This window comes from Myotis daubentonii, chromosome 13, assembly GCF_963259705.1.
Source record: "Myotis daubentonii chromosome 13, mMyoDau2.1, whole genome shotgun sequence".
Lineage (NCBI taxonomy): Eukaryota > Metazoa > Chordata > Mammalia > Chiroptera > Vespertilionidae > Myotis > Myotis daubentonii.
The window spans coordinates 29341108-29364784 of record NC_081852.1 but is presented as its reverse complement, the minus strand read 5'-3'; the positions used below and the strand labels follow the sequence as shown (position 1 = coordinate 29364784).

Here is a 23677-nt window from a genome sequence, read left to right as displayed (position 1 = left end):
TGATCCTACAACAACCAAGGCACCAAGAGTGCACCAAGAGTGTCCACCTCAGGTTAACTGGGGAGGCTGAGCCACTGGGCCCTACAGGACACCTGGCGCGCAGGGCCACTCTATCAACACAGGGAAGCAGCCAAAATGCGGAGACAAAGAAACAGGTCACAAATGGCAGAAATGGAGGAAAGCAAATGACTGGATATAGAGTTCAAGGCCACGTTTATAAGGTTTTTTAAGAAGTTTATGGAAACCGCCGATAAATTTAATGAATCCCTCAATAAGTATAGTGAGACCATGGAGGACATGAAAAAGGACCAACTAGAAATTAAGCATACACTGACTGAAATAAAGAATAATTTACAGAGATCCAACAGCAGACAAGAGGATCCCAAGAATCAAGTCAAAGATTTGAAATACAAAGAAACAAAAAATACCCAACCGAAAAAGAAAAAAGAAAAGAGATTCCAAAAATATGAAGATAGTGTAAGGAACCTCTGGGACAACTTCAAGCGTACCAACATCAGAATTATAGGGGCACCAGAAGGAGAGAGAGGGCAAGATATTGAAAACCTTTTTGAAGAAATAATGACAGAAAACTTCCCCTACCTGGTGAAAGAAATGGACTTACAAGTCCAGGAAGCGCAGAGAACCCCAAACAAAAGGAATCCAAAGAGGACCACACCAAGACACATCATAATTAAAATGCCAAGAGCAAAAGATAAAGAGAGAATCTTAAAAGCAGCAAGAGAAAGACAGTCAGTTACCTACAAGGGAGTACCCATACGACTGTCAGCTGATTTCTCAACAGAAACCATGCAGGCCAGAAGAGAGTGGCAAGAAATATTCAAAGTGATGAATAGCAAGAACCTGCAATCAAGATTACTTTATCCAGCAAAGCTATCATTCAGAATAGAATGTCAGATAAAGAGCTTCACGGATAAGAAAAAGCTAAAGGAGTTCATCACCACCAAACCAGCATTATATGAAATGCTGAAAGGTATTCTTTAAGAAGAGGAAGAAGAAAAAGGAACTCTTACCATTTGCCACAGCATGGATGGAACTGGAGAGCGGATAAATACCACAGGATCTCACTCATTTGTGGAATATAATGAACAACATAAACTGATGAACAAGGACTGATCCAGAGACGGAGAGGCATTGATTGGACTGTCGGGCCTTGGAGGAAAGGTAGGGGAGGGTAGGGGTAAGGGGGAAAGATCAACCAAAGGACTTATATGCAAGCATATAGGCCTAACCAATGGACACGGACAACAGGGGGGTGAGGGCATGAGCGGGGGGGGGGGGGAGGGGGTAGAGGGTAACGTGGGGACAAGGACACATATGTAATATCTTAATCAATAAAAAATATATTAAAAAAAAGGCGAAAGATTTATGCGATCTGAAGAGAAACCAGAGTACTTTAATTTATGTTTTAAAAGGATCACCCACTGTTATAATGAAAACTGACTAAATGGTGGTGGGGAGAGGGTTGCCAGGAAGGATAAGGTAGGAGAAGGGGAACAGTTATGAGATAATGCAGTGAGAGTTGATGGTGACTTTGGCCTGGGAGCAGATGGTAAGAAGTGGCTGCATTCTACTGGTATATATATATATATATATATATATATATATATATATATATAGAGAGAGAGAGAGAGAGAGAGAGAGAGAGAGAGAGAGAGACAACAGGGTTTGCTGATGGGCTAGGTGTAGGGGATGACCAAGAAAAATTGAGAATGTTGCTTGAGTATTCATCCTGAGCAATTCTTTCTTCCCTGTTCCTTGTACTGACATCTTTAGTTCAGCATTTCTAACACCGAATTGTAATTATTTATGTGCTGTTTTCGCCACTATATTGTGAGTTTCATTTTTAGGCATTTTATTCTGTTCCTATTAGTTTGTCTTCCATTGTACACAACATCACAATTGTAACAACAGAGCCCTTCCGTTACTGTTTATCAAATAAAAAGCCTTATAGATATTGGAGGATAAAAAATATAGATGCCAATATGTTTGCAGACTCAAAGTCTAAAAGAAATAAACTTAGGCCTAAAATAAGTCAAGGGATATTTTATAATTTTAATAAAGAATGAAAATAGGATCTGACCGGTTTGGCTCAGTGGATGGAGCGTCAGCCCGCGGACTGAAGGGTCCTAGGTTCGATTCTGGTCAAGGGCATGTACCTTGGTTGCAGGCACATCCCCAGTAGGGGATGTGTAGGAGGCAGCTTATCAATGCTTCTTTCTCATCGATGTTTCTAACTCTCTATCCCTCTCCCTTCCTCTCTGTAAAAAACCAATAAAATATATTAAAAAAATAAAATACTTTAAAAAAAGAATGAAAATAGTACGTGAGTTATTCTCTTTCTTCAGACAATTACTGCTGAAAGACAGCAATATATCTCTGGTATACAGCAGAAATTAGCCGGGCAATATTGTTTTTAAATTGTGTGAATTTTTCTAAAAAACCCATTTACCCAATTTAATTGGATACTTTCATAACACCAGAATAATGGATTAATGATCTCTTCCAGGAATTAGATTATCTCCAGAAGCAAAGGAAATGTAAAGAAATAGGGAAGCTACTTTCAGAATTAATTCTGTATTCGTTACATAGAATTAAGGCTTAAGGGAACACCTTCTATTTCACAGACCATCATTAAAAAAAAAATGCCAAAAACCAAATTTTTTTAAAAAAATCACTAAAATAGAAACATAGCCAAGGGGATAAGTTTAAAAGAGAATTTGAAAATTTGCTTTATCTTTCTGTAATTCAATACTTGGTCCTTCTGACTCTGCTCTATATACTGCCTGCTGGGGGCATAAGAGTTCTGGGGAGAGAATAAAGTGATGGAATAATTGTGGAAATCTAATGAATGGGCAATATTAAAAGTTACTTATAGATTATTGTTAAGATTCACTGAAAAAACATTTGTTGAAGTGTTCTGTAAACTATGAAGTACTAATTATTGTCAGACACATATGATTATGGGTTCAAAAGTCACCAAGGAAATACCTTGTATATTATAGCTAATTAGAAGGAAGCACATTCTCATCAAGAGATCTTTTCCTTTTGGCTTACCAGATCATTCCTTTATTGATATGGACTTGCTGAAAGATGGCAATAGAATTACCCTTTGAAGACACAGTAGAATTACTCAACAGTCTCTTTAATTTTACCTCCTAATTTAAAAGCAACAATACTATATGACTGAAATAGATTTCTTCATCAGCAAATTCCAGTATAGAAACATCACAAACTGATGTTTTTTTCTCTTCCTCCATGAAGAAAATCTACTTAGGTAGATTTGATCCAAGTTATCAAGCTTGTAGTTATTAAGTAGTAATAGAAAAAAGGTAAAAAAGAGGGTAGAACATAAGATGTTAATGTATTGAACAATGCATATTTTTTATTCTTTTTACCCATCTAGTGGCCTCATTATTCATATTTTTGTGGCATCTTTTGGGTTCATCAATGCTTTTCTGGGTTGAACCACAAACAACCCTTCCCCCAGCCATGACCAGTGTTTGGGCAGCAGCAAGCATTCTTGTAGGTCTTGGAACACGAGTGACCCCAGCCATCAATCAAGCCCTGTTGCTATCTCATTTGGCACTGTTTTTTCCCAAGGACAATTTCATCCTGGACACAGGGCTGAGTCTGGCACAGGAATCTGGCTCTTGGAATATTCTGTCTTCTGGTTACAATACAAACTGTACCAGTTCAGAGAAGGAAGGACAGTGTGGGACAGCAGGTGGAGGGGGGCACAGAGTATGGCACAGACATATTTTCTGTGTTCCAGATGATTTGGCATCACTGAAATCCTATGCTTTAGTATATAATCCATAAATTTCCAGCACTTAAAATTTTACCAATTATTTATATGCATTTAGTCTAATGTATTTTTGTTTGTTTTGGATAAGCACAGAGCAGTAATAATCCAACTTTAATTGTTCTCCTTAATGCCTCATCTTTCAGAAAATGGAATAATTACATATATAATTATTTTAAAAATGATTCTTATAAAGATCTTGGAAATGATACCCAGAGGAAAACAACCTATAGTTGGAAAAGCATTAGTATTAATACAAGTAATTCTCTGTTTAGTAATGCTCATTCAAACAAGTTACTCCAAAAGAAATTTTCAAATCCAAATATTGGGGGAAAAAAGAGAGGTTTGGGGTTATGGCTGACTGTGCCTCCCTCCTTTTTCTCTTGGCTTCACAGCTGATCTTTTCATTTGCTAATTCATTGAAGAGAGGCCTGGCACCAGTGTTTTCCATCTTCCTAGCCTTCAGGTTGGTACAAGATTTGTTATTCTTATTTTAAAAGTTCAAATGTAAAATTCAACCTTGTGAAGTAATTTGGTTTTGTTATGATATTTCTTCATAAGTGCCTTAGAAAATCCTGGCTTGTATAAGATCAATCGATAGATTCATGTACTCCAACAACTAACATTCATTAAGCTCCTGCTGTGTACCAGGTCCAGGCACTGGAGACATAGAGTAGAAAGACAAAATCTCTGTTCTAAAAATACTAGGAATAATAGGAAAAAGGGGAAGGGGAAAAGATTAAGGAACAATTTTCAAACAATGTGATCGTGGCTGTAATAGAGATTTGTGAAGGTATTGTATGGAAACATAAAGGAGAGATACTTCACCTGGATTCTGAAGGTGATAGGGATGAAGAGGACTTCTGGGATTTTTTGACCCTTGTTCTAAATTCTTAGAATATTAGTGGTAATTAAGTAGGTAAAGAATAGGTAGAGTAGGAACTGTAATTTTTCCATGTGGATGTAAAGCATGTTTGTGGGCAAGAGGCAACAGAGGATGGGGAACTATAAATATCTTGTTATGCAGGCAGCAAGAGATGAGGCTGGAAAGGTAGGTTGGGACTCAACCAGAGAAACTAACGAGGGTGGAACCTCACACCTCTACTTAGTGCTTAATCCAGTGAGAGGACACTCCTGATAGCTACACTCTGCACCCAATTCCCAGCCAGAGTGGCTGAGTACCAAATGGAAAAGGTCGTTTGTATACTCCCAGAGAATCACTGCATCCCCCAGGTCGAGAACAAACCCACTAGAAAAGACTAAATTGTTGCTATTTGATGGAGATATGGAACACTTTCATGGAACGTGTTGTTCTCTATTTGGCTATCGCAGGGTGCCTGGTCAAAATAATTTTCTTAGAAAAAGATACACACATAACCATAGCCAAAGACATAGGCTACTTGGTCAGACTATAATCTCACATCTGAGGGCTCTATCTCTTGGAAAAGGGAACCAGCATGATTTGGGGACAATTTGATAGTGGTCATCATTAGCTTTGACTTCTAGAACCATCCCATTTCTCACATTCTACTATTAAAAATCTGGTCCCATTCCCACCCAATTTCAAATTCACACAAATGATTTATGTTTTCAATGAGAACTTTAAGTTCTAGAAATAATTAAAACATATATTGTTTACCATGCAAATTTTCTTGTATATCATAGACTACTTTTATTGCCCATAAAATATTTCTATTTAAAAAAAAAACTTTGAGATACAATCAAAATACACTATTCGCCCTTTAGCACTATCATCCTAATCAAGATAACAGCCACTCATCACCCCCAAAGTTTACTTGTGTCTTTTTTGTAATTTATTCCTCCCTCCCTCCTGTTTCCCAGGCAACCAACAATATACTTTCTAACAATATACTTTCTATCATTATAGATTGAATTTTCTAGAATTTTATACAAATGGAATCACATAGCATGTATTCTTTGGTTTCCTTTACTCTCAAGTTCTCTTTTTAATTAATTAATTAATTAATTAATTTTAAAAATATATTTATTGATTTTTTACAGAGAGGAAGGGAGAGGGACAGAGAGTTAGAAACATCGATGAGAGAGAAACAACGATCAGCTGCCTCCTGCACACTCCCTACTGGGGATGTGCCCGCAACCAAGGTACATGCCCTTGGTCAGAATCGAACCTGGGACCCTTCAGTCCACAGGCCGACGCTCTATCCACTGAGCCAAACCGGTTAGGGCTCAAGTTCTCTTTTTAATCTTCCAGAGATTCCTCCCTGTTGGCCGAGGTTCAGTAAAGAGCATCATAATTCCACGGCAGTGTTTACCAAAGCATAACTTGAGAACCATCTGCTTTATAATCATCCAGGCACTAGCTAAAATTTGCTGATTCATCTCTCCCCAGGACTCTGAAACCAAAATAACCAGGGTGCTTATGCATACTCAAGTATGAGAACTAGCAGTTTTAGTTTAACCTCTTAGGGAATAACTATTCTTATCCCTTGGTCCAACGAACTGTTTATGTCTTTCTACTGTTTTCTGTAACCTGGGCAGGTCTTAGTCCTTTAAGCCACAGCAGTACATAGAACTAAATATCTTTTTTAAAAAATATATCTTTATTGATTTTAGAGAGGAAGGAAAAGGGAGAGAGAGAAAGAAACATCAACGATGAAAGAGAATCATTGATCGGCTGCCTCCTGCACACCCCTTACTAGGGATTGCGCCCTAAACCCAGGCATGTGCCCTTGACCAGAATCGAACCTAGGAACCTTCAGTCTGCAGGTTGACGCTCTATCCACTGAGCCAAACCGGCTAGGGCAGAACTAAATATCTTTAAGATATAAGTTGTAAGAATTTTCCTAGATCCCTTTGTACTACACATGTGGTTTGAATTACTTTCCCATAAAGAACATGCATTGCTAACTTTCCTCCCTTTGCTATCAATTTGTGAAGTCCACCATTAGGACCAGGTCTTGGGTGAAGAGAGTTTAGCACTTGCCTCAAGTGCAAAAACGTATAGAGGTGCCAAAAATCTCAGTAATCCAGATGAAACACATCTTTAAAAAATTAAAGGGAAAAAAAATCCATGATGAACAAAATACCAAAATTTTAAATAAAATCAAGACCAGCAACAGTGCCAATACTGAGCTTGAGGCAGAAACACACACACACACACACACACACACACACACACACACCAGTAATAATGCTCCTATCTTTTTTTTTTAAAGCATTATTATTTATATTTTATGCCTGAGGCGGAATGTCTTACTCACCTTACCCTAGTCTTGGCCCTGGTCCATCTCACTTTGATATATTTCTCTCAAACAGGGTTTTTGCCATCCTGAAATCATCATTAGGATGTTACTTCTGGCTCAGCACTTAGAATGTGCCATGAACAATAAGAGCTACCTCAAAATACTCTATCTAGATGCATTAGTTGTTTCTGATTTTTCCCTCGCCATTAACAAGTACAGCCAATCCCAGACAAAGACACAAACCCATAATCCTGAATTTTTTAAAGAACTTCAACCGAGCACTCAAATTGGGATGTATTCATGTTGTATCTGATTACATGTGCCTTCAATGTGAAACATCAGTTACCTAAGACACACAGAAACCACGGCTCTAATTAATGTTACCATTTAAAGCATATACTGTACTTTTCATAGGAGCTAATATATGGGAAAAAACAGAGTGTAAGAATAATTTATAGAATAAATGGATTCCAACTAGACTGAAAATATCATTAGAAACTCTTCTGTATAAGGGCAAGTACAATAGTTCTGTATGCTTAAGTTAAATTTTGGGGAGAAAGCATGCCATTATAAAATACAGTCATGCCTCAGTACCCACAGGGATTGGTTCCAGGACCTGCTGTGGATACCATGATCTGAGGATTTTCAAGTCTCTTATGTAATATGGTGTAGTATTTGCATGTAACCTATGCATATCCTTCTATATATTTTAAATAGTCTCTAGATTATTTATAATATGCAATACAATGTAAGTGCTTGTAAATGCTGTTATACTGTATTGTTTAGGGAATAATGACAAGGAAAAATGTCTGTACATATTCAGTACAGACACAGTCATCATAGGCTTAACTACATAGTACATGCCAGCAACAACATTAACATTGTTTTTCTGAATATTTTCAATCCGTCGTTGTTAGAATTCGTGGATTCGGAACCTGCAGAAATGAGGGGCCATCTGTACCCAAGATTCCTACTCACACTCAGAAAGTTCACTTGAATGTATCATATTTACTGGAAGTAAAAGGACTCATTTTTAGCTACTTTTAGATGCACATAAGGAATTTAGCTATTTGCTATGTATAAAAACTTAAGAAGAACAATGGAATATTAGAGCTGGTGACAGATGGTGAATGCTGGTCTTCAGTGTCCACAAAAACAAAAAACAAAACAGCATAGGAATTAGACTGCACCAGGAATAAATTTAAAGTAAATTTCTGATCAAGCATCACCATCAGCCAAAAAGCATGGTGCAATGGAAGATACAGGCTTTGGAGGCAGATAAAACTGTCAGGAAAAGTTCAGCGTTACTGTTTCCTAGCTGTCTGACCTTGGTCCCTTTCTGTGCCTGTTTGCTCAACTATGAAGAGAGCCTGCTTTGCAGGGTCACCACAGGAATGAAGTGGGGCGAGATTTATACAGCACCTATCACAGGCCTGGCTCACAAGGAGCCCCAATTAAATCGTAGCTGCTGTTGTCACCACCACCTCCAGCACCATAGGCTTTATTCAGTGTTTGAAGGGCCTGAGACAGATCAATGCTGGAAGTTTCCAAGGAAAGGAAACAATACAATTTATAATTATTTATGTGTGGCATGGCTATCGGAGAGGAATAGAGGGGCCCTGTCCTGTTGAAGGCAGGCCCCATCCTATTTGTCTACATTTTCAGTGCCAGGTACCTGAGTGTGAACATTTCATTCTTATAATAGTTCCAGGGATAAACTGAGTTGAGTGATATCCCTTTAAAAAGAGGCTCTTTTCTTGCCAAAAAAGAGAGCAGCTGATCACAGTCATGGTTACTATGTACAGTCTTGTTCTTGACATTTAAAAAGATCCAGAAAAGAGCTTCAAAAGTTCATCCAAAAGTGGATAGAAAGTAGGTGGTGGGAAGACAGGCTACACGAGAGTTGGAGTCATTCACTCCAGACAAGAGAGGGTTTGACAGATTTCAAATGTGTGAAGTGTTAGGATGGTGATGCTGCTACTCTGCTACCTTTCATCTCCAGTGAACACAAGGGCTCCTCTCAGTACTTTTTCTTGTGTGGATGACTTCCCTTTCTGAAGAAAATAATTCAACTAGATGACCTTTCGAGATCTCTTCTAGTTCTAAGTCTGCACAAATATGAAACAGCAAACAGACACTTAGCTCATCAAGGTGGAGTGGTTTTTCAGTTGCATCCTGTTTAAAAGGTGGTTGAGGGAGCCTGGTAAGGTAGGCAGAGTGGGAGCCAGGAGTCAGGCAGAGCTGGGTTTGCATCCACCTCTGAAATTCACTAATGGGCAAATGAAGGGACACAACTCGACTCAATTGTATGCAGCCTGCAAATAACCTCTGCCTCCTAGGGTTCCTAAAAGGATGAACAAAGTTAATGTTGGCAAAGCATCAAATATTTTGACTGGCGCATTATAGGCCTTGGATAAATTAGGGCTATTATTCTGCTATTATTCTAGTTGGCTAAAAATAAGTGGGTTGAATAGTTGACTATCATAAAAAAAGAGCAATGCCATTCTGGTTATAGATTAAAGTTAGCAGACTGACACCACGCCCCGCCCCCACCCCGTGAACCCAGGATCCACTCTGCTTGTCCATGCCAAAGAATGTTTGAGGGGGCAAATTATTAACTAGTTTGGTGCAAGTACGAATCTTGGTAGGAATCTGGTTTCTCTTGGTAGGAATCTGGTTTCTCTCACTGTCACCACAAGAATCAAATGAATTACTTCAAAAAGGTTTCAAATACATTTCCAAGTATAAGGAATATATCACATCTCACTGACTTGCAATTCACACCAAGCATAGTAAAAACATCAGTCAAAAAATAGACTTGCAAACCAAACTGATTGTCAGGAACTGTAATTAGGATTTTTCTCCTTCACGAATGATATAAAGCTAAAAATAAAAGCCATAAAGAAATTCAACAGCTTTCACATAGCCATTAAATGCAGTGGTCAGAGCCTTAGACTGAATAAAAGAAACTCCTGCCCAGCTGCAGTGGCTCAGTGGTTGAGCGTTGAGCTCACGGTTCAATTCCCGGTCAGGGCACATGCCTGGGTTGCGGGTTCGATCCCTGATCATGCTGGAGGCAGCCGATCAATGATTCTCTGTCATCATTGATGTTTCTATATCTCTCTCCCTCTCCTTTCATCCATGAAATCAATAAAAATATGTTAAAAAATAATAAATAAAAGAACTCCTATTACTATCAGAATTTTCCATAAACTGTAATATTTTGGTGCTGCATCCATAGGGTATTACATTTTTATCATTTACAGAAAGATGCTGGAGTCCAAGACAGGACAGCACTTGTGTTTGTTTTTTACCCATAGTGGGGCTTGTGCAGGATGCCGGGAGGCTGTGGAGAATTGGAAAAGACAGAGGAAGTACAAGGTACAAACATGCACATAAAGTGAGGCCCATGGAGAGCTGGGCCAGAAACACAGGACTGTTTCCTGAAGCCCCGTGTGTTGTTTGGAGAACTGGACTTGGCTTGGAAAGCATGTCCTGTTTCCATCCAAGGGGGACCTGGTTGCAGTTGATAGAACCAAACCCGGCAGACAGACAAGGGAGCAGAACAATGCACTTTGATCTGCCGGAGTCATATGAAAGAGCAGCTTGTTTTTGTTGGTGAGTAAGCACAGGCATGACAAATGGTAAAATGACCCCAGACACATCAGGGAGCCAGGAGAGACCCAATGTATGTAGATGCCTGTGAATATTAGGTCAATGAAGGCTACTGTGCCATTCCATCAATCCTAAGCAGGAACCTCACACGATAATGAAGCAGCCCTTACAGGACCACATGCAACTTTTACACCGTGGACCCAAGTTAAAATTCATGTTTTTAAAAGCATAAAAATTTCAAGTGGAAGCAAACCACTGAGGTATTGAACCAGCCTACAGAAGCAAAACCCAAAGTCTCAGCAGGCTCACATTAGGCCCATCATTCTCACAACACTTTGTTAGAAGTGGGGTATATACAAACAGTCCTTTGAAATTTACCATGTCTATTCTTACTTTGCTTCAAGTCATCATGTTATTATGCTTCCCTGAAACCATAGATATTACAAATGTGACTGCATAGTACTTATAAGCAGGTTCATTACCATGTGTGTGTGTGTGTGTGCAATAATTGGACAAAAGAAACAAACTAACATGGGAAAAACCTAACATGGCAACTAAGATAAAAAATCAAGAACATCCTGGAAAGAAAAACAACAAAACAAAAATTAAGGAGAAGACAAGTATCCACAATGCTGAATATTAAGTTCAAAGACCTTGTTACCAAAAATTTTTGTTAAAGTTAAAGCTTTACTTTCATACGCCTCTTTCCGAATCCCCTTGAACAGACCTGTCTAAACTGCAGATTCTCTCAGCATGTGAACGGCTTCTCAGCGGCTTACTCAGTATGTGAGGCCACTTGGAGAAATGCCAGTAGAAGTGTGCTCAGAGGTTAGAGAGCTACTGGCTTGAAGGGATAGAGGGGACTTTCAGAAATGCTTACCTCAATACCAAGGAGCAACTCCCGTGTTTGGAGTAGCTAAATAGTTCAACCCTGTGAGGTAACACCATGTTTGATTTTGACAAGGGATAGCTGATCCACAAAACCTAAATTCTAAACTAAAAATGAAAGGTGTTAATTTATAATTACGGGGTAAGAAGATCTCCTTATCTGGATTTTGATAGGGATGACACATTCTCTACGATAGGCTTAAAGTGAGGGTCATGAAGACTCTGTTGGAGTTTTGGTGACAAGCAGTTGCTAAATATTTTAAGGCATATTCCTTCTCATGTCCTTCCAGATTAAGCTTTCCTTTATTGAACGTTCCCTTCGTCGCTTTCTTTTTTATTTTTCTTTTTTACTGAAAAATATATATTAATGCTTCAGTTCATTTTGGAAATGTGTCTTGTGAAGGACTTCAGAGATATTTTTCTTTCTTTTTAAAAATGACCTTCACATAAAAGTAATAGACTTTTCAGATAACAAGGCCCAAAGCAAATAACATCCGACTCTGCAAATACGGTCATGAAAAGACCAAAGAGACCTTTAGAACTGAGGTGGTCATGTGCTAAGAAAACTTAAAACATTTTAACAGAAGGCAAATAAAGCATTATCCCGGAAAACAGCAATCAAAGCAGCCCCAGGCTGAGGGCACAAAGAATCCTCGTCTTGCAAACATCCCCATTTAACTCGCACTCTGGTTGTTTTTAGTCAAGTACTTCCTGGGAGGAACAGAGTGGCCAGACACACAGCTTTTCTTGACAACAGGAAACAACGTCATTTTGGGTTGTGGGTTTTGTTTTCGTTATTTTTTTTTGGTTTTTTCTTAGACACAGTGCAGAACCCAACACATTTCAAGGCCATATGATGTGGTTTTTTTTATAGAGTTATGAAGCAGCTGTGGGTTTTGGAAAGGAAATTGTATTCAAGCTCAACGGCGCTGCACAGTCCTGGTTTACCTGCCATATGCAAAGCGCCGGTCTTTGTGATGATCGCCAAAAGTGTCCCAAAGCCTGAGAGAAACACTCACTTCATCAACAACATCCCGGGAACGTTCCAAAACCTGCAGAGGAGAGAGAGCATCCATGCTCAGTGGCACCCAAAGGCTCCCCAGGGAAGGATGTCTGGGTCAGCACCCCTCAATGCCCACCCGACTCACTTGCATTTAGTTTTCTCACTCCCCCTAACAGGACTTAACCCCAGCTCAGTTCTCCTCCTGGAATCACATGACTCAAACCCACCTCATTCAGGATCCCATAGCCATCCTCCCAAATTTGCGTTTTGCTTTTGTTTTCTCTTATGGTACTACAAATGCTAGTTTTATTTCGAATGTACAAATTGCCCCTTCCCTCCCTTTAAAATCGGACAGTCAGTAGCAGTGATGTGCCCTGAGGATTCTGAAGAAACTCTGTACATCTTACCTCCTGGCAGACCCGGTACTGGTCAATTGCCCACACAGTTGGTACATGGGTGGCCAGCAGCTGATACTGCGTTAGCGTCGTATTACATGCTCTGGCACAGATCAAGCGTGTCTTCCCCACGGCGTTGTCTCCCACGACCACACACTTGATGGTTTCAACGTTGGGCCTTTCGTAGTCCATGTCAGTGTCCATTTATAAAACCCTGTAGGAAGAGAGTAGATACCACATTAAAGACACCAGGGCTTTCCAGGGCAATCAAAGACCTGCGGGGTTCAGGCAGCTTTCTCTTTGTTCAGGAACTGCTTTGGAGGTAACCAAGCATAAGCAAGAAGTTTGGAAGTTTATACTAAGCCTAAGTGAAACCCAAGTTTTCTTTTTATATCTCACACAAGTACAAAAACACCGGATTGTTATTTTGACCCCAAACGGTTTATTCCGGTTAACATGTTATTTTCTCCTTGGTTTTCTCTAAACACAACCCGCCTACTGGAGATCCATCCAGACTGGTCAGCTGCTGGGGCACATTTATAGCTCACCAGCTACTCATGTTGACCGCTAGAGACTCATCACCTGCAGGTTAGCCTGAGACATGAGGGCAGAGGCTGCCATGGCAGTACTAGTGCCCATACCATCACAATCTTCTAATGATCCAATATCTCCTGCTGGAAAGCAGTTTTCTATAGGTTCTCAGCTATCGTGGTGACTTAGAGGAGACTCCAAAGTGCAAGCAGACAGTACTACCCAACATTACTGAAGAGTGAATTGTAATTTTATTACTTGACACATTAACAGAATTAACTTTTTATATTTATCCATTTATTTATTTTTATTAATCAAGTTCATAAAAATATATTCCCAAGAGGGGCACCATTAAGCAATATATATTTTATTCTCCTTTCTATGTTTTCATCAAGAAATCTGGAACATTTGGTAAAGAATGATTTTACCAGGATGAGGAACTACTTTGGAGTTTTCCTGAAACCATCAAAACAGGTTTAAAGAGAGTTGCTGACCTGGTTTTCTGGATTTTCAAATACGGACGATCTTTCAAGAGGAAGAGGAAGAGCAGCTGCTAGCTCTGCTTTCCGTATCAGAGCCTCCACAAAAGGCAGAGCAGACTGCTTCCTGGGAGAGACCAGATGGACAGCCAACCATTTTAAGACTTTAAGATTTTAATGAAATAGAACTGCCCTTTTGAGGAAATCTATTGTTAAACTGAGAACATTGGTTATATGATCATTTTTAAAGAGCCAATAATGGTTTTAATGGTCATAATGGTAAAGAAATTGTAGGACCTGATACGTAATGGGGACTCTATAAGTGTTTAAGTCAACTGATTTGAGAAAAGTGACCATTTGCCTAGTATGAGAGTAAGAGAATAGAGGGAGAGATAGAAGAAAGAACATGAAGAAGAATGCTTTTTCAGTTTGGACCATCTGGACATGAACTTGTCTCCTGTAACACCATTACAAGAGGTGACAGACCAGAGGCTGAAGAATTATTTGATGGGAATGGAATAGATGTGTGATGGAACAGATGTGTAATGAGGTTAGGACCTGATTTGTGGCTCCTACACAATGGAAGGGCTTAAAATATATAGATACCTGCCCCTCACCTGGCAAATGCTGTTCTGAAGGTCTCGGGTGGGAAAAGAAATCTCCAATTCTGAGGATCAGCCAGGTGTGGTAACTCCTACTATTTATCGCTTTAAAATCTAGCCTTAACATTCTATGGTTTTACTTGTTCCATACTTAATAGTATAAGATGGCAAAAGCATGACTTTGGCATTAGATCAGTGGGTCTTAAGTAGAGAACATTTAGCAATGTCTGGAGATATTTTTGGTTGTCACATGGGGTTGGGGGAGTGCTACTGGCTTCTAGTGGGCATAGGCCAGAAATACTGCTGAACATAGTGGAATGCACAGTACAGCTCCCTCAACAAAATGTCACAGTGCTGCCCCAAATATCATAGTGCCGAGGCTGAGAAATCTCTGCCTTAGATGGATGTGAGTTTGAATCCTTGTCCCCATTTTGCAGTCATTGACTTGGCAAATTATTTCCTCTTTGTGAGCCTCAGCTTCCTTATCTGTGAGGTGGGAATCCCCTGAGGTTGTTGTGAGGATTAGGTGAACTGATGTTTTCAGTCCCCGACACACGGATGCCTTCAAAAATTATAATCATGATCCCGAAGATGAATGCCTATACATGACAGCAAAATTGAGTCAGGTGGAAGACCAGAATTAGATGCAAAATCATACACTTGATTTTGCACAAAGATCTATAAAAGGGATGGATATAGTCTAGAAGAGCAATTAAAGGGTAAGTTACTGAAAAACACAGAATGGAAATACAAGATGGAGCATAGGTGACCGTATACAGAGAAGGCAGAAAAGGTTTTGGGTAGGGAGAAGGATATAATTACCTAAAAGATAATAGAGTTAGAAAGGTAGCTTAAAAATATTTTTAGGAGGCATTTCTAGATTCTGGAATGAGAATGGTAACACTTCTTAATAGTCTTTATAAGTTTTTGGGGATATTAGCATGGGATAGCCTATGCCAGAAAAACAGGTTCCATTTAGAGCCTCACACTCTGGAAACTGAGTTATATTATTTGGAATGTCCTAAGAGATGGAAGGAAACCTCACTTTTTTGAGAGTGAATTTTATTTTATGTTTTAGATCAGTGGTCACCAACCTTTCGGACCTCACAGATCACCAGTGGTTCACGGACCACCAGTTGGCAACCGCTGTTTTAGATAACTAAAAGTCATAGCGAGCCAATCCCTAAAATTTGAGGAATGCTTGAATTTCATCAAAATTGAGATATGAAAAAAAAAAATAGAATTTGTTTTCTTGTTGGCTTGCAAAGTAGCTCCGATAGCAGCCCCAAAAGAGTAATCTTCTCTCCCCTCCAGTAATTTGAAACATGGCAGTTTTGGTGGAATAGCTGTGTAGTTTTTTCAGGACACTGCTTTGAGGGGGCCAAAGCTTTCCCAGCTTTATATTAAGGCTATGATTACAAAAATATCATTACTTATTTATAGACACATCTCATGCACAGTCCTTAAAAGAATTTCTGTGTCAAAGGTGAGAATAACATCAGTGAGTCCTCTAATCTCTAGCAATCTGCTAGAAACCGAAGTGACTGCCAAAGGTGCTGAACCTTGTGCAAAGGGGACAGCATATAAGGGAAATAAAAGGCAGGAATTAAATATTCATAGCCTAGGTCACTCACTTTAGACATAGAAATTAATTTTTAGGAACGGTTTTCTGGATTTTCAAATACTGAAGATCTTTTCTTTTGGGTAGAAATTTATTTTGTCGTAATCTAAAAAGCATTTTAAGGGCATGAAGTCACAGCCAAGGATGTAAACTCATGCTACACATGTATTGTTGTAAACTGGTTGTTCATCTGTTACATATAAACAAATGAGCATTAATCTATGGTGGTAATTATAAAAATATGCAATTTTATTTTCCTTTACGTGTTAGGGGCTCTAATTTATTCATATCTGGCACTCTTATGGTTGAATGAGCTCTTGGGACTATCTGGTTTCTGATCTTTATTTACCTGGCATGAGAATAATAAATAGTATTCATTTAGCACTGTTAATAAATTTCAGCACCATATATCATGCAGATCTGTGCAGATACCCTTTTGCCTTTAGATACATATCTGAAGAGATAAGGAAAGTATAAAAAAGAAAACTTAGAAGAACTGACATTGGTAACCTGATACTATGGCAGCTTTGTAGTCTTCTTACTCAAAACTGACTTGAAGTTCATATCATACTTTCTCTGAATCTTCAGGGCACAGATGCTGAAGTTAAAATAACTGAAGGATCTACCTGCACACTCTGGAAATCAGAAGTGGTATGTTTATTAGAAGACTGGCAGGTGAATAAGACAATGTGGAAGATGACCAATAGGTGGTACATGGTGGCTACTGCTCTGGGTGCAGTGCCCACCATCCATAGGCTGACTTAGAACACAGTGGTTATGATTTTCTGGCTATTAATTAGCCACATCTGGCTTGATTATCCCACATCTGCCCATGGCATTATTACTGTCATCTCCTGAACCTCAGGTCCCTCCTCCACATTCATCATCACCATCAACCCTTGTTGTGTCCACAAGATGATGCACCCCACACTCTAGCCTCACAGTTTCTTTACCTCTTCAACACCAGTGATATCTGCCACACTCTAATGAGCCATTCATACTTTTGGTCATGTGCCTGATATTGTCATCCAGAAACATTTTGCCTCTGAAATCTCAAATTTCAAAATCCTACTCTCTGAGCAAAAATTCCTACCTTCACAACTTGTGCTAGATGAAGTATGGCCACTGCAGCAACTCTCATCAAGACATGGAATCTATTTTCTGTCCTCTTGAATATGAGTTCACCTTGTGACTCCTTGGCCAAACCCAAAAGAATGTGGTAGTGATGTTGTGAGGGGTCCAGAATCCCTGCACCTCCACCTTCTTGCTGTTGGAATGCTGTCCTGAGGCTATCATCTAATCTCACAAAATCATGAGAATAGATTGTAGTTTTAAGCCACCAAATTTTGGGTGATTTGTTATGCAGCAAACATACATTTGTTAACTGAAACATACCTATGGAAAAACTCCAGCATATTGACTCCTCCATCAAAAAACCCCACAAATACCAGGTTATAGGCCCCTGGTAATGAGGCCTGATATGGATGGATAGATGGTATTTTCCACCTGGGGTTGACAGGTTCATGCTAACTTCTCTCTTCATCATCACCTTTAACACCTTGTACTGCACTGCATGTGTGGTTGGCAGAATAATGGTCCCTCAAAGATATCCTTGTCCTGGTACCTATGAGCACGTCCCATTACATGGCATGGGGTAGAATTAGGGGGGTTGATAAAAATAAGATTGCTAGTCAGTTGACCTTACTACAAGGAGATTATCTTGAACTAGAGGCCCGGTGCATGAATTCATGCACCAGTGGGGTCCCTCAGCCTGGCCTGTGGGATCGGCCTGAAACCAGCTTTCTGACATCCCCCGAGGGGTCAGTCCTGATCGGCTGGACCCCAGCAGCAAGCTAACCTACCAGCTGGAGCATCTGCCCCCTGGTGGTCAGTGCACGTCATAGTGAGTGGTTGAACAGCCTTAGCATATCATTAGCATATTACGCTTTGATTGGTTGAACAGATGACCGGATGACCGGACACTTAGCATATTAGGCTTTTATTATATAGGATGATTGGGGGAAGGCCCAATATAGTCACAAGGGCCCTTTACATGTGGAAGGAGGAGTAAGAAGGTCAGAGTCAGGGAGAAATATGAAGATGCTACATTGCTGGCTCTGAAAATGGAAGACAGGGCCATGAGCCAAGGAGTGCAGGTGAACTCTAGAAGCTGGAAAAGGTAAGGAAACAGATTCTCCCCTGGAGTCTCAGAAAGAATGCAGCCTGCCAACACTTTGCCTTGCACCCAAGGATACCCATTTCAGATTTCTGACCTCCAGAATTACAAGATAATAAATCTGTGTTGTTTTAAGCTGCTAAATTTTGGGTGATTTGTTATAGCAGATATAGGAAACGAATATTGCATGATTTAGCCACACAAATTGGCTTCCCAAATTCTGAATGTTTGCTACTCAGTGTCTTTCCATATATCATTCCCTCGGCCAACCCTCTACCACTCCTTGTCTGCCTGGCAAATTCTATTCATTCCTTAAAAACTTATTCAGATATGACCTCTTCAGAAATGCTTCCCTAACTGCCTCGGCTCCATACAGACTAATTTACTTTCTCCTTTGCACCAATAAATGGTTCTAGGAGAAGCAATCACAAAGGCAAACACATATCCACACTCGTTTTTTCCTGAATTAGCAATCACGGAATGGAGTTTTGTGAGCTTTTTATTTTTCCTGGGCTATACTGCAAAGTGCCCATCTCGTGCACTTAATGAATCATCAAGTGTTTCTAGGGTGCTACTCAGTGCTGAAGTGCTTGGAATCTATGAGTATGCAATACCCCTCTTCTGTATAGCTTTCTCTAACTGTTTAGTCTGTTCTATAGGTCCCCCAATTTGTGACTGTCTGCTGGGGACAACTATGGGCAGAAGAGTAACATAGTCATGTGACCTTAGCTGCCCTGGCCTCCTCTTCACATCTTTTCTCTTCCTATGGCGGTACCCCATCCCCACCTTCGTTCCTTGAGTGAAAGGCCTTCATGGTGTCCTGTTCCTCTCTTAAGAAATGGGCTCTCAGGAAGTGTCAGACACATTCACTCCCTCAATCACACTACGGCTAGATGACCATCAAAGAGTCCTGGCCCCATACTTTAATAATTCAGGGGCACTGTGGCTGATGAAACGCAAGCTATTCCTGCTTGCTCTGGAGAGGTGCACTTTAGTACAGGGCCACAGTTTGAATTAAGGTGAGGTGTGAGTCTCTTCTAATATTAGAAATTCAGATATTAGGGAGAGTGGGCAGAAAAATGTTTACCATTTGTCTAAGACATCTCATTACACATCTCCTAATTGTTCAGAATTACCCTACCGTTGGAATATGCTGCCTCTTATCATCACTTTTGCTGTACTTCTTGTGATATTTGCTATTTTAATCAAGGCATGGTGAGCAATCTGCTTAAAGACAAGAATCTAAGGCCCACAGAGTGGCCTTTGTATTTTCAGCTCCGTGTAGCTGTTCACGTAGACAGTTTGAACAATACTATTGTACAGCCACTAAATTTTCTTGTCCTTTCAAAATGCATATACTTAACTTGATCACTAAAAAATACTACTGGAACAAGTTTTAGTGTATTTCAAGAGCTCCTTCTGAAAGAAAAACTGAGAATTTTATATTATTGACAGAAACAAAAGGGAAATGTTAAGAGTTGCATAATAACTATAGCCAACAGCCAAGTTTCAACTGTGCAGATTTGATTATTCTGAGCTCTTAATCACCAGTCCCAGGCAGGCAGGAGCCGCTTTATACATAACATAAACATCTCTGCTGGAACGGAGAATGGGTCCAGAGCTGGGAAAGAGACAGGCAGGGCTGGGCTGGGCTTTCCTAAATCAAAACTTCATAGAAATATAGCTCTAGGATCAAATTTCTTTTCATCATTCAAAGCAAAACTATTTTTTTTTCAGTTGAAAGTTTTGATTAAAACAGAAAAGAGAAGAGATTAAATAACAGAAAGGACACTGCATAGAAGTCCAGGAATGCAAGTAATTCAGAGGTGCTGTTTTTGAACATCCACTCATTATCCTGCCAGAGCCCTGTGATAATGGAGACCTACAGGAACTCATGCTCTCGCTAGTTTTTTTAAACTCAATGTCAGTGGGGGAAGTGAGCCAGGATTAGAAAGAAGCTTTCTACCTACCCACTGCAACTTGCTGCCCCAATTGAAAAGTAAAGAACAGATAAAAAAAAATTAGCTTAAACATGCATAAAAGTTCTAGGGTAGTTTGCAAAACCACCAAAATAAACCACACTGTTCTACTTCCAACTACAAACATGCCATGTAAACTGTCCTTTGGTGACTTTGTTTTGCCATAACTTCTGCTCAAATGCCCTTTCTCATGCCCTGATCCTGGAATTGTCCTTTAGGACTCAGGCAGTCTTAATTAAAGAAATATAGATTGCCCTATCTGGTTTGGCTCAGTGGATAGAGTGTCAGCCAGCAGACAGAAGGGTCCTGGGTTCGATTCTGTTCAAGGGCACATGCCCAGGCTGTAGGCTCGATCCCCAGTAGGGGGTGTGTAGGAGGCAGCTGATCAATTCTCTCTCATCATTAATGTTTATATCTCTCTTTCCCTCTCCCCTCCTCTCTGAAATCAATAAAAATATATTTTAAAAAAAGAAATATAGACTGAGCCAGGCCTACAGGTGTATAGTAGTGGACAATCCAGGTGTAGCTCTTACCCTCACGGACCTCAGAGTCAGGTGGGGAGAGACAACTAAACAAGTAGATGAAATCATATACTTGATATGTAACTTGAAGAAAAATGAAAGGGTGCTGTGGGAAAACTTTAATGGGCGGGAGTTTGCTGGGAAGTCAAGGGCACTCTCTATGAGGAAGCCCCATATTCCTGCTATTGGAAGAATAAGAAGGCCCAGCCATGAGATGGGAAAGGAAGCAGGCCCAGAATAGCTAGAAGTAGGGGGACTAGTGAGACAGAAGGTCAGAAAGGCAGGTGGGACTAGGACCTAACCACTAGGTCATACCTTGCCTTTCAAGCCACAGTCAGGAGTTTGGATTTTATTCTAAATGAGAATAGATGGATTTAAATAAATGGATTTATTCTTATGTCAGTGAGAAGCCACTGAATTGCTGCAGGCAAAGGAGTACCAGGTTCTGATTTGCTTTTTAGTAGTAGCACTGATATCACTGAGACTGCTGTGTGGAGAACTCGCCGTGGGGAATCTGAGCAGTGGCAGAAGGACCAGGTAGGATGCTCCCAAATTCTCCGGGAGGGAAAGAATGGCGGCTTGGACCAGGGTGGAATCAGCAGAGATGAAACAAAGTGGATAGACACATGTTTTGGAAGAAGATGCACTTAAAACATGCATCCTTTATACTGTACTTATAAAATTCTGTGTTGTAATATTGACAATTGTGCTCATATGTATTTTGCTTTTACGACTCCAAGATCATTCATTTTTTACAACAAAAACTGTTATTGTTAAATCCTCAAATCTTTCTTAGTGGTTGGCCATATGCGGCTTTCAGTAAACATTAGTTCAATAGAATATAAAAGTACAGCCACTCTCCTTAGGGAAACTTCCACCTGGGTCTGGCAGAGTACTTGCACTCAGCTTTCTCTGATGAATGATCATTAAGCCCGTGGCCTCGAAAGCAGCAGCATGTGGCTAAGCCTGCAGTTGGTGAGAGGAACACCTTGAGGGACATCTGTGTGACTCATCATGAGAGCGGTGCTTGACAGATGGCATCGCACCAGCCATGACGCCCCATCAGAAAAAAGCATCAGTAACCATGGAAACCACCAGGGACCAAGGACCGGGCTCCTTCACCAAACGGGAAGGTGGGGGCAGGGGAGAGCCCCAATATAGGTTGACAGGAGCAGTTTAGGATCCGACCTGATTTAGAAAAAAAAGGGGGGGGGGAATGTGGTCGTTTATTGTACGCCAGTACCTAGAGTCAATTTACGAATCTTAATAGCATTTAAGGGTCTCACAAAGTTACCATCTACTTTCAGACTTTAACATCTTAATTCAAGAAATTCCCAACTCTTTCTAGTGAGCCACTACTTGCCTGGAAGGGGAGGCACATGTATCCACTACATATGGAGAACAATTTATAATTGAAATGAAAGTGAGTCTTGAATGAAGGAGGTCAATCTATGCCTAAAAGAGCTACATCACAAGAGGCAATTAGCCTTGAAGGCAAGATAGCATCGAAAGAACAGATGCTTGGATCCCCCTCCTCCCACGTCTCACTAAAATGAACCTTATTCTATATAGATAACAGACTTCACGACAGGACCAGAAGCTAAGGATAAAGAATAACCATATACAGAAACGTGAAGGATTTCTGCCAAATTCATTTCTATGGGGCCAAATGAGAAAGTCATTGAAGACCAGCAGACTGCCCATTTCTACAGGGAATGGAGTTTGTCTAGGGCTTGGTAGGTGGTATGCTCTTCAGCATAGATGCCCGTGATGTGCAATAAGAGCTGGCCTGACTTGGGACAAGGGTGGAAAGAGTAGGTTGTGGAGCCACTGGAAAGCCATTAGGAGACCAGCATGCTGCCATGGGCAAGGAGTAGCCCCAGTGATGGTCCTTGCTTGGAATGGACCAGATAGACAGCACTGAGCAAAGAAAAGACTTTGTTTTTGCTTCCTCCAGCCTGCACAACCAGGCCATTTCAGTTCTGACCTTGCAACAGGAGTGATTGATCTTGTGATGTTAATGTGAGAGTGAGTGGGGTGAGGTGGTGCAAGCTCTAAGACTGAACACGGGAACATCTTCAGTGATGACATTACTCACCACTGTCCTTATCTCACCTACAAAAGTTCTCTCAACCTGTACCATACTGAATAGCTTTGCTTGTGCATTCTGGAACTGGGGGGGTTCCTAGGTCACTATAGAGCCCTACCTTGGTCTCTGAAAGAGTCTAAGGTTACCCAAGCATTTAGAATATACTTTGGTCTTTGGTCACCATGAATCATTCTTTATATGAATGGAATAAACAGAGACCATTCAACATATGGTTAATTAAAAACCCTGACACATCGAAAAGGACAAGCAATTAGACAGACACAGAGGAAAGGTGTACTGAAGTAAATACGCTATAAGAAACAGATTGTTATTATTTAATGTTATGTTTGTGCTGAGCTTGCAATAATATAGAGAAATGCTTATGTTATGCTGTTGAAAGGAAAGTGCAGGATAGTAATCTGAAATATAGTCGATGCAAACTACATAAAATAAACAAATATGTGTAACTTGAATAAAATTGGGACCTCTTCCTCATTCTTTCCCTGGAAGTACCATCTTAGCACAGTGACACATCTGAAATGTGGGTTACATAATACATCAGGCATCTGGCAGCTAAAGTCCTAGAAAGAGCTCCACGTCTCATGGCAACTGCTCAAATCTGCCTCTCTGCCTCTCAGGAAGGACCCCAGATCTTTCCCCTTCATTGCTTCTTCTTCCCCTCTTACAGGGCTGGCCATTGCCTTCTCTTCTCTTAATCGCATTTCCACCCA

General features: G+C 40.3%; 1 protein-coding gene across 10 annotated transcripts in view; it reads right to left on the bottom strand.

Annotated features, from left to right (window-relative positions):
* Positions 1 to 23677, bottom strand: part of RHOBTB1 (Rho related BTB domain containing 1) — a 107621-nt gene that overhangs the window by 28707 nt on the left and 55237 nt on the right. For 9 of the 10 annotated variants that reach the window (XM_059662620.1, XM_059662623.1, XM_059662619.1 and 6 more), the window contains 2 exons: positions 12961 to 13162; positions 12499 to 12602 (listed from right to left, as the gene is read on the bottom strand). In XM_059662620.1, the coding sequence (XP_059518603.1) occupies positions 12499 to 12602; positions 12961 to 13152 (296 nt within the window). In that variant the 5' untranslated portion in view covers positions 13153 to 13162. Of the gene's footprint in view, positions 1 to 12498; positions 12603 to 12960; positions 13163 to 23677 lie in introns of those variants that run through there. The other variant, XM_059662628.1, reaches the window with a different exon arrangement.